At 47.3% G+C, this 12,124-nt stretch overlaps 1 protein-coding gene across 1 annotated transcript in view; it reads right to left on the reverse strand.

Annotated features, from left to right (window-relative positions):
- kcnq4 (potassium voltage-gated channel subfamily Q member 4) overlaps nucleotides 1-12,124 on the reverse strand; it is a 204,892-nt gene that overhangs the window by 7,907 nt on the left and 184,861 nt on the right. Inside the window, exons 9-10 of the mRNA XM_078423268.1 lie at nucleotides 7,160-7,370; nucleotides 6,002-6,104 (exon numbers count right to left, since the gene is read on the reverse strand). Coding sequence (XP_078279394.1) covers nucleotides 6,002-6,104; nucleotides 7,160-7,370 — 314 coding nt within the window. The remainder of the gene's footprint in view (nucleotides 1-6,001; nucleotides 6,105-7,159; nucleotides 7,371-12,124) is intronic.

Here is a 12,124-nt window from a genome sequence, read left to right on the forward strand (position 1 = left end):
ACATAAATACAATTTAGCCAAACTCATGTACTATGGGTAGAGCAAAGGGAAAGATACAGCATTGTAGCGCATCAGTTCCTTAGACAAAGTCCAAGGTTTGCAATGGGGTCGAGGTTAATCGGACAGTAAACTAGCTCATGGAAGGGTTGTTCAGAAGCCTGATAACAGAGTTTTTAGTCATCATTGTTATAATATAGGAAGCAGCATCCAATGTGCTCAAAGGACACTTTGACAAACAGCAGTGTGATCACGATCAAAGAATTTGATTTTTGCGAACGTTGAGAAAAGGATAAAAATTGGGCAGGGTTCCTAATAAATTCAATTTTTAGAATCTTGTTTGCATCAGAAGGAAGTTCTACTGCATTGCATAAAGGTTCATTTACTCTATGAATGGCATTATTTTTCTGATGTTGCTTCTGCTTCCTGCTGCCACTATCAACGATCCCATTCAGTCATTTCTCATCCTATACAGCAGCAGAAACTGCTGGAGATGGGGCTAATTGATGGGAGAATATAGCTGTCATATGATCCAACAACGGAACAATGAAATTCTTACTTGTAGGCCTGTAAATACAATATACACAGATACTATACAATAAAACAAAAATCAGTAAATTAATAATCACGATACTAATGCAAATAAAAATTCCAAAGTCCTGAGTGCAACAGTCCCTAGAAGTTCATCGTTGAGGTGAATGTTGTGTAGTGCTCAAGAGCCTGATCGTTTAGTATTAGTTCAGAGATACAGATGGAAAATAGGCCCTTCAGCCCATCGAGTTTACGCTGACCTTTGATCAACCATTCACTAGTTCTACTTTATCCCCACTTTCTCATTCACTCCCTGCACATGAGGAACAATTTACAGAGGCCAATAAACCTACAAACTCACACGTCTTTTGGCAATGGGAGGAAACTGCAGCGGCCGGAGAAAACCCACGTGGCCAGTAGGAGAACATGCAAACTCAACACTGAACGCACTCGAGGTCAGGATTGAACTCGGGTCTCTGGCATTGTGAGGCTACAGCTCTACCAGCTGCGCCACCGTACCACCCAAGACGCGAACCCAATCCTTATGGATAGATTAGCACTTCCAATTATCCAGCATCTGCAGTTCCTTGTATCTCCACTTCAATGATCAACCTGCACAGCATCATAGGATATCAGCTGCACAGTAAAACTCCAATAATCCAGCACCATTGGGACTTTGGGCAATGCTTGGCAATAAGGTTTTCCGGATTATTGTATGCCTTAATACCTTTTAATACCTTAATTTTACTTTCTTCTGTACACTGCACATGTTGCAGTGAATCTGGTAGGTTTGTAGGGAGCAGGACGTAAACAAGTATTTTGCACTTTGCTTCCACCTGCAAATCTACTCACATTCCTGACCCCTGGTGTTCCGGATCTCGACCCCTGTTCCAGCCACACCACGCATCCCGCTCAGTCTGTGCTCACGGTTATCAGAGCTTCACTGCGACGTGATTTAAGACTTGCAAGCTGCGACAGGTTGATGAACAAGGGAAGCCCTTGTGGGGATGTCACCTTGAACGGAACCTGACCTAGAGATTTATCCCAAAGCTCATCAGCACGAAGATAAACCAAATATATTTTATTTCAATTTGCTCCACCAACAATCTTTTCTTGCCTGAAAGTCGCAAATATTCTAGGTGTGTTCTGATAACGTTTACACTGCTCACTGCTCTTTTTATTTGCAGTTTATATTCTCATTGAAAACTTGACTAAAGTCACTATAACTACTCTTAACGTAGAACTGAACATAGAGCTGTGCAGCGAGTTTCGGAAGCACAGCGCTGGTTCGCACACTGATTCAAATCACATCTGCCTCCAACAAAGCAGATGGCTGCTAGCAAAGTATGTCTGAAACACCATCACTGCTACAATGTGGGGACACAGCAATAAGCCATGAACAGTAACTGAAGGATAACAGGGCCGGCCTCAGAGGAGGCTTGTCCATTCATTCTCTCACGGGCTGAAGAGTTCTCTGGCTGATCGTTAGCATGACTGATCAGTCTGAAGAAGCGTCTCGACACGAAACATCACCCATTCCTTCTCTCCTGAGATGCTGCCTGACCTGCTGAGTTACTCCAGCATTTTGTGAAATAAATACCTTCGGTTAGCATGACTGAGGCTGATTTTGGTAAAGATAAGTCTCCATTTGAGTTTGCTGAGCGAAGATCATTGGTAATACATTGATCAATCTATTCAATCGGACTATATGGAAGTATCATAATTGATAACATCCTGAAAGATACGAGGAGATTTCTAGGTTTAGTGAATTATCTGGAAAGGTTCGTACCATGTATTTCAGAAAATAAAGTGGCAGCAGATACAAGTCAGTGAGTGAAACCATAAAGTCATAGGCGTACAACAAAGAAACAGGCCCTTCGGCCAACCGCATTCCTGCCAGCCCTTTGCCTCATCTGCATTAATCCCATTTGCCTACTCTTGGTCTATATCCTTTTAGGCCTTCTCTATTTTAATATATGTCTAATGCCTTTTAAGCATAATCATTGTATCTGGTTCCAGCATTATTTGATAAACACCTCAAATAACTTGGCCTGGATTGCAGGGACATCCTGAGTGGAGTCAGGAAGTGTGGCACTCTGACATCCTCTTTAACTCCCGGCTCCACAGCGCTTCCGTGAGCGTTAGATTCTGGAAAACCTGCCCAGTCCTAGTCTCTCGGCTGGATGTAAGTGCACCCCCATCCCCTCCTCCCCTCCTCCCCTCCCCCCACCCTCCAGCATTGCTTCTAGAGGCGAGGAAGTTCCCCCTCCCTCCCTCCTCACTGTGTCCTGTTCCTGCCTTGCCTTCATCAACATTTCCAGCACAAGTCATGGGCTCATGATCACTCTGCTGTTTATTCTGCTGAGGAATCGGCTGCTGCACTTCTTACAACAGCAGCCATAATGAGGTGTACTTTAGTTGTGAAGCATAGAGTTTATATGGGACAGAAGCAGGCCCTTCGGCCCACCACACCCATCCTGTCCCTTTTACAAATCCCATTTGCCCACATTAGGACTCCACCCTTCTCTGCCTTGTCTGCTGATATCTCCCTAAATGCCCTTCGCGTGTCTGAAGTGCTTTGGAATGTTCTGGAAGAGGCAAGGGCGTCACAGTAGAGTAGCGGTAGAGTTGCTACCTTACAGTGCCAGAGACACTGGTTTGATCCTGACTACAGTTGCTGTCCGTGTGGAGTTTGCACATTCTCCCCACGTGGGTTTCCTCCGGTTTCCTCCCACATCCGAAAGACGTAAGTTAATTGACCCTCTGTACATCTCATCAAGAAGGATGAGAGGAGATCTTGTCGAAACGTATAAGATTATTAAGGGGTTGGACACGTTAGAGGCAGGAAACATGTTCCCAATGTTGGGGGAGTCCAGAACAAGGGCCCACAGTTTAAGAATATGAGGTAGGCCATTTAGAACTGAGATGAGGAAAAACTTTTTCAGTCAGAGAGTTGTGAATCTGTGGAATTCTCTGCCTCAGAAGGCAGTGGAGGCCAATTCTCTGAATGCATTCACGAGAGAGCTAGATAGAGCTCTTAAGGATAGCGGAGTCAGGGGGTATGGGGAGAAGGCAGGAACGGGGTACTGATTGAGAATGATCAGCCATGATCACATTGAATGGCCGAAGGGCCGAATGGCCTCCTCCTGCACCTATTGTCTATTGTCTATTGTCCCCGGTGTGTAGGGAATGGGAAAGTGGGAAAACATAGAACTAGTATGAACGGGTGATCGATGGTCGGCGTGGACTTGGTGGGACAAAGGGCCTGTTTCCATGCTGTGTCTTTCAAACAATCAATCTAAAAGAATATTCAGGAGGTCAGAACCATCCTTTTCCTCTGCCCCAAAATCAGCACAGAGCCCATAGAGTCCTGAGGCCACTGTGTCACCCGAACACTCGGAGTACAGCACCTTGTGGAAAAGAGAAATGTAGGTAAATATTTCTTCATTTAATTTTAATTTATATATCTTGACCAGTGATGAGACAGAGTAGAGAAAGGGGATAGAGAGCTCACAGCTCAGGCTAGCCTCATCATAGAAACCGTCCTGTCGGGTGGCATCACAGCTTGGTTTGGGAGCAGCTCTGCCCAAGACTGCAAGGACTTGTACAGTTGTGGATGTAGCCCAGTCCGTCATACAGACCAGACTCCCCATTATTGACTCCATCTGCACTTCATGCTGTCTCAGAAAAACAGCCAACATAACCATTTTCACCCAGTCATTCCCTCTTCTCTCATTTCCCATCAGGCGAGAGATACAAAAGCTTGAAGACAGGTACAACTAGACTCATGAGCAACCTCTGCCCCTCTGTTATCAGACTAATGAATGGTCCTCCCACAAATTAGGGGTCGCCCCAATCTTCCAACCTCCCTTCATTGCAGATGCTGGACTTTTCCCCTGTAACGGTAACTATTACTGTGCTATGCTGTAAAATTATTTTACGCACTGGGGTATTTTTCTCTTTGCACTACCTGTTGTACTTGCGTAAGGCTTAATTGTACTCATGCAAAGTATGATCTGGTGTAACTGGACAGCATGATATCAAAAGCTATACACTGTATCTTGGTGCAGGTAACAGTAATAAACCAACAGCAATACTACTTCGATTAGTTAACTGTACTTTGTATCTTGTGTTAAATGTATCAATGTGATACAACTGGTGAGTTTCATTGTCTGTAACTCGTTTTCACCAAGCCCACAGCCAACAATGGACTGTATCATCATTACACTTTTGCATGTCTTTCATTCATTTGTTCTATATCTCTCCTCATCACCGTCTATATCTCACCTTTCCCTTTCCCCTGACTCTCAACCTGAAGAAGGGTCTCGACCCGAAACATCACCTATTCCTTTTCTCCGGAGATGCTGTCTGACTCCAGCTTTTTGTGTCTATCAATTATTTTAGTATTTTTCTGCTGTTTTAAACGTCTCAAGGTGACATTCAGAAACATTTGCAAAGCCCCCTGCAGGGGTTGAACTGACAAAGACCTCCAGTGACCCGAGGTTTAGACCCAGCTCACTGCCCCGTCCGTCCACACATTGGAGCTCAGCTGGACGTACAGGGCCACCAGAGGGCAGTGTGGAGCAGAATATCACCCTGTGTTTCTGGCTCAGGGAGAGTCTGGCTGATGTTTGCAGCTGGATCCAGTTTCCTTCTGCAGAACAGTTTCATTTTCACCAGCCATTCCCCTCTGTGTCTTTACCCCCTGTCTTGACAAGGCGCCAGAGATCTCTGAGCACCTTGTACTCCATAAATGGGCGGTAGAGTGGCGCAGCTGGTAGAGCTGCTCCCTCACAGCACAAGAGACCCAGGTTCGATCCTGACCTCGGGTGCTGCCTGTGTGGAGTTTTCATATTCTCACTGTGGCCATGTGAGTTTCCTCAGAGTGCTCCGGTTTTCTCCCACATCCCAATGACATGTGGGTTGATATGTTAGATGGCCTCTGTAGATAACACAAAGGGCTGGAGTAACTCAGCGGGACAGGCAGCATCTCTGGAGAGAAGGAATAGGTGATGTTTTGTGTCGAGACCCTTCTTCAGATGATGCCCTGAGTGTGCAGGGAGTGGTAGACTCTAGATGGGAATGTAGGGAGAATGAAATGGAATTACTGTAACTAGGTGGATGTTAGCTGGCATATATTTAGTGGGCCGAAGGGCCTTTTGTACTGTATGACTTTATAACTCCACTTCACAAGGCTAACTCAGCATGTCACAAGCCAGTACAGCACAACAGGCCCTTCGGCCCATAATGTCTGTGCCGAACATGTTGCCAAGGTAAACTAATCTCCTCTGCCTGCACATAATTCATATACTTCCATTCTCTCCATATCCATGTGCCTTTCTAAAATCCTCTTAAACACTACCCGAATGCCAGTAGTTACCCAATACCCAGACTTTTCTTTGATTAGGATAACTTCATGCTTATGGAAACACAGCGGTTTCCTTCGAGACCCATCTCACAGAGCAGAACTAACCTGATGGCCCGGATAAGGGTCTTCACAATGGGCTTGGCATCCTCCATGCTGATGTCACAGTGAAAGGCCTTCTCGTCATAGCTGTCATCTCCCACGTTCTCCGCTGGAGGGAAAAGCAAGGATATGGTCATCACATCTCAACGTACTGGACTAGGGCAGTCATGGCAACGGGTCCACACCCCACCCACACGTCACAGAGGCTGTGCAACTTGTGATGTCCCCAGTGCTACACGGTTACAATCCACTCCTGCAATTGTGTCACGGTGGGAGTTGTGTGTAACACTGGGGTTGTGTATAACATTAGGAGCCGTGTGTACCACTGGGATTGTGTGTAACACTGGGGTTGTGTGTAACACTGGGGTTGTGTATAACATTAGGAGCCGTGTGTACCACTGGGATTGTGTGTAACACTGGGGTTGTGTGTAACACTGGGGTTGTGTATAACATTAGGAGCCGTGTGTACCACTGGGATTGTGTGTAACACTGGGGTTGTGTGTAACACTGGGATTGTGTGTAACACTGGGATTGTGTGTAACACTGGGGTTGTGTATAACATTAGGAGCCGTGTGTACCACTGGGATTGTGTGTAACACTGGGGTTGTGTGTAACACTGGGGTTGTGTATAACATTAGGAGCCGTGTGTACCACTGGGATTGTGTGTAACACTGGGGTTGTGTGTAACACTGGGATTGTGTGGAACACTGGGATTGTGTGTACCACTGGGAGTAGTGTGTAACACTGGGGTTGTGTGTAACACTGGGGTTGTGTGTAACACTGGGGTTGTGTATAACATTAGGAGCCGTGTGTACCACTGGGAGTAGTGTGTAACACGGGTTGTGTGTACCACTGGGAGTAGTGTGTAACACTGGGAGTAGTGTGTAACATTGGGAGTGTGTAACGCATCACTCCATTAACACTAGGGGCTATTTACAGCGCCCAATTAGTTTATAAACCCGCATGTCTTTGGGATGCAGGAGGAAACCGGAGCATCCTGAGGAAACCCACGCAGTCACAGGGAGAACATGCAAACTCCACACAGACAGCACCCGAGGGCAGGATTGAACCCGGGTCTCTGGTGCTGTGAAGCAGCAGCTCTACCCGCTGCGCCCCCGTGCTGCGCCACTGTTGAGCTGTGAGCTGCAGGACCTTGCTCCTTACTTTCCACGGTGGCTCTGGGCTTGAGACGGAGCGAGGCCCGGAACCGTGTCCTGTCATTGAAGCTCCAGCTCTTCTGCACCTTGGTGGGACTGGCTTGCGCTGTGTTCTCGGTGCTGGGGCAGCGCTGAATGCTCGGTGCAGATGCCTGCTTGTTCCGCACACTCTGAAGGGCCGGGCTGTTCATCTTCATCCTGTCTCTGAAGCCCAGCCTCTGGTTACTGAAAGAAGGCAGAGCAAAGCGTGAAGAGTTCCTGCATCGGCTGAGGTTGTTACCCAATGGCAAGTCAACCCTTTTGTGAAGAACAAAGCCTTTTATACTTTTGAAGTATATTTATACCACACTTAGAAATCAGAGCAAAGTATCTATGGATCACAGAATGTTTCTGAAGATCTAGGAAGTCCACTCACACTGGGAATCACTTATCTCCATATGGATATATATCCAGAAACTGATCGTATCACCAACTCTTTGAGATTTATAATCTTGCTTTTCAAATAAAATATGGAAAGGATTCACCCGAATGTCCATTTTTAACTTTGACTTTCCTTATTGTCAAGTGTTGGCCACCTGGGAGTTAACCTTCACCACTGGGGGCACTATACTGGAGTTATACTTACTCGTTACAGTGGAGGAGGCCATTCAACCCATTGTCTCCTTGCCAGCCCCCAGCAGAGCAATCCCGTCCATCCTATTCCCTCCGTCTCACGTACCCTTCATCTTTCCATGGTTCATTCGGGGCAATTTACAGTGGCCAATAAACACCCTGGCATGTATGCCCTTGAGATGTGGGAGGAAACCGGAATGCCTGGAGGAAACGCACCTGGGAGAGCATGCAAACTCCACACAGGCAGTACCCGAGGTCAGGATCGAACCTGGGGGTCCCAGGTTCTGCAAGGCAGCAGCACTACCAGCGTGCCACCATGACAACTCTCAAGTCTATACATGCACTTCAATTCCAAACCCCATCATTTTCCAAACGGGAAAAGCTCAAAGTTTCATTATCTTTCAACTGGACTCAAAGTTGCAAAATAAAGAACAAATTTCCAGACCATAGATGATCTGTGAACCAGATCGGATTGTATGTAGATATCTGTAACATGTGGTATAAATAGGATATGTTCTGAGCCTCAGTGAGTTGGGGTTATTAGATTTGTTCCCAAAATTGCCATAAATGATTTGTTCACCCAGTTATTTGCAACACAGGGTTTTACTGCCAATGCACTGAAGTCCAGGATATCTCCTTGCGTAAATTGTAAAAATTAAGGTCTAATTCACCAGTTCAAAAGCGGGTTTAGATACTAATATTTGGTGAAGAGGTGGACGGAGGGAAGCAGTTTCTGCCCAACCCAGGGCTGGGTGGAGAGAGGAAGGTCACATTGCTGGGGGCATAAAATGGATCAACATGCAGATGCCAGTGAGCAGATCGTTCAAACAAATGGCAACCAGGGCATGGTGTTTCAGTCACCTGCAGGATCATGGTACACTGGCCAGGAGGGGAAGCATAAAGGGACAAACCAGGAGACAAAGCCTTGTAGATGCACATAGCCCAGCAGGGAAATCGCCAGTGCTTCCTCAGAGCAACACGTGCAGCTTGAATCAGAGCACACACTGTGGGACAGGCCGACTGAAGCTGGCCGTGAGATTGAGCCTCAAGTCACCGGACGACGCACATTTTGTCCTCGTGACCGTATAAAACATGGAAACAGGCCCTTCAATCCATCGAGTCCACATCGGCCATTAATCACCCAATTACACTAATCCCACATTAATCTGGTGTCATATCTCGATCGGCCATTGATACTTGGTAAACAGGATTTCTGCAGTGGTGCAACCAATGTGAACCCTCATCATGCCTGGATCTGTCAAAAAGGCAGGGACTGGTAATCCAACCATTGTGTGGGTGGGCAATAATGGCATTTGGGAGTTCAGTTTGGTTGAGAGATACAGTGTGGAAACAGGCCCTTTGGCCCACTGAGTCCACGCCGACCAACAATCACCCCTGTCACTAGTTCTATCCTTGCTCCCCCCCCCCCCCCCCATATCAAAAATCTTCTAACCCACCACTCTATCTCCAGGTCCCTCAGGTCGGCCGACTTGGGGCTACTGACTATCCCGCGGTCTAGGCTTAAGCTCAGGGGTGATCGTGTTTTTGCGGTTGCAGCTCCTAGACTATGGAACAGCATCCCTCTCCCCATCAGAACTGCCCCCTCCATTGACTCCTTTAAGTCCAGGCTCAAAACCTATTTCTACTCCCTAGCGTTTGAGGCCCTCCGAGGGGGTGCTGTGAACTGTTTATGTATGTGCTGTTATGTTTGTATGCCATTGTATGTTCGTTTCTTAGTACCTGAACTGATGTACAGCACTTTGGTCAACGTGGGTTATTTTAAAATGTGCTACACAGATAAAATGGACTTGACTTGACTTGACTTGACTATACTCTATGGGGAATTTACAGAAGCTAATTGACCCACAAAGTGGGAGGAAACCAGAGCACCCGGGGAGAACCCACGCGGTCACAGGATGAACAAGCGAATTCCATGCCGACAGCACCCGTAGTCAGCAGCGAAGCTGGGTCACTGGCGCTGTAAGACTGCAACTCTGCCATTGCGAACCTGTGCCACTGGTATTGCACTGCACCTGTGGGCAGCATCTGTGGGGTAGTAACCACCTCATGTGGCAGCCCTGACAATCTCACACCTACATGGGCCACTCATCCAGCAGAGACACACAGTCATCTCATGAACAGACACTGATGTCCACTTCAACATACACCTGTCTCCGGCAGGTCTCTCCACCCAACCTCCATGCAGAGCACAGGTCAGTGCAAGAGCCACAGACGCTTCCTGCCAGATACCCAGTGCACAGTTGTGTTTCAGAGAGCCTGGGGATGGAAGTCTGCCCAGATCTAACCCCCCTCCTGACACCCTACACCCCATATCCCCACCCTCACCTGCTATATACCATCCAGATAGATCCCTGTTTCCCATCCCTGCCCCTCACTGTGTTCACTCCTCTCTGCAGTTCCAAGTGACCAGGAGCAGAGCAGTCCTCATTACCAAGCTGAGATGAATCCCATCAAAATACTCTGTCGGGCATCTGTTGTGTTCACCTCCTCGCTTCCTAAGGTCAACAATCAGCTCTTTGGTCTTTGGTCTTTGGGGACCAGGTTGTTTTGACACTAGGTTCCTGATCTCTTCTAGTGGAGGACACTCAGAGCCCAGTATCTTTGCCAATGTTGGGGTGTGTGGTGAGACCAAGCAACCTCTTGCCCAATGAGATCGTGAATTCTTCCATATCAGGAGCTGTGGGGATGGTGGGCTCAACATGACTTGAGATGTGCAAGTGCCGGGAAAGCTTCACAAAGCAAGGAGAGGTGGCCTTTGCTGAAGCAGCAGATGACTGGACTGGAGGATGAGAGATCAGGATGAATGTGGCCCACAGCTCTACAGCAACAGGCATTTACTGGGGCCCTGGCTACAGGAGACACCATGCAGGTAGCACACCAACCTAGGCAGCCTCTGCCCTTGAATATGGCAGCATGGATGTCAGAGACTCATGGTAGCCAGACCCGCCAAAGGGAGACCTTTGCTCCAGTGACCTCCTGAGCCAGGGAAGCCTTGGCATGCCTCCCTCCTCCTGCTTCTGGCCTGCTGAAGGCCCGGTGACAGCACAACAGATGGCCTTCGAGTTTCCCCAATGCGTTTACCTCCTGAAAATGTCCACAACATCCTGAAACTTTTCCCAGCCTCAGGTTCTGTGGAGCATTGCACCAACAATCAAATCTCAAATGTACCTGTTGGTGAAGCAACTTCAAGACTTGTCCCTGTCCCAGGCACCTAGTTCCCTGTCCAGGGCCACACTGTGTGGGAATAGCATTATCTTCATGGAGGAGAAGCAGCTGGGTATTTTGCAAAGATTTATGCCGTGTCTGAGCTGCTTCACATTAAACACATACAACCACACCCCGATTGCAATGAACACAATGTATGATTTAAGGCTGTAAAGACTTAATGCTATGGATAGACTATATGCACGTCAAAGCTGGCCAGGTGATTTACAAGGCTTGGATTTCAATCATGCACACAAGGGGAACCTCAACTGTAAACGCCAACCAGGGAGGTTCAGTGAGATGGTTAGCAGGAATTGGTTACTTGGCAAGTGGGAGACTTTCAAACATTTGTAGAGTCATCTTTACAAGCAGGTCAGGTGTCAGTAGGTTGGAGGGTGGGAAATGTTGTACCTCTATTTAAGAAGAAATGCAGGGAAAAGCCTGGGAACTACGCCAGTGAGTCTAACATCTGTGGTCAGAAAGTTACCAGAGAGTATTCTGAGGGATAACTATACCTGCATTTTGATGCAACCAATACATCAGCAGACTGTGCACTCCAGATTCCATCCACGTGCTGTACAACAATGCTTCTGGCAGGTCACGTCCGATTCTCCTCCCTTGCTTTTATATGGGTGACCGCACGCCTCCTGCCCATCCAGCAATGGGAACCACCTCCCATTATCCATGTTAGACCACCTATCCAATCTGCCCTCAGACTTCTCTTCTCTGCACAAAACTGTCTCGACATCTCCGATCTACCCTTGTATCTCACTCCTTCATCCCAGACACCATTCTTGTACACTTCTTCTGTATCCCATCTGATGTGTTCACAACCTTTCTACATTGTGGCGATCAGAACTAAAGATGAGACTGCAATTGAGTCTGAATCACGTTGTAAAGGTTCAGCATGGCTGATTTCAAAGCCTATGTCTTTATTAATAATGTTGGAATAGTATATGTCTATAGTTCTTTCTAAACCTGCCTTGTCACATTCAAAGGTAGACACACAATGCTGGAGTAACTCAGCGGGTCAGGCAGCATCTCAGGAGAGAAGGAAAGGGTGACGTTTCGGGTCGAGACCCTTCTTCAGAACCGACCCGAAACGTCACCTATTCCTTCTCTCCTGAGATGCTGC

Source organism: Rhinoraja longicauda, chromosome 27 (assembly GCF_053455715.1).
Source record: "Rhinoraja longicauda isolate Sanriku21f chromosome 27, sRhiLon1.1, whole genome shotgun sequence".
NCBI lineage: Eukaryota > Metazoa > Chordata > Chondrichthyes > Rajiformes > Arhynchobatidae > Rhinoraja > Rhinoraja longicauda.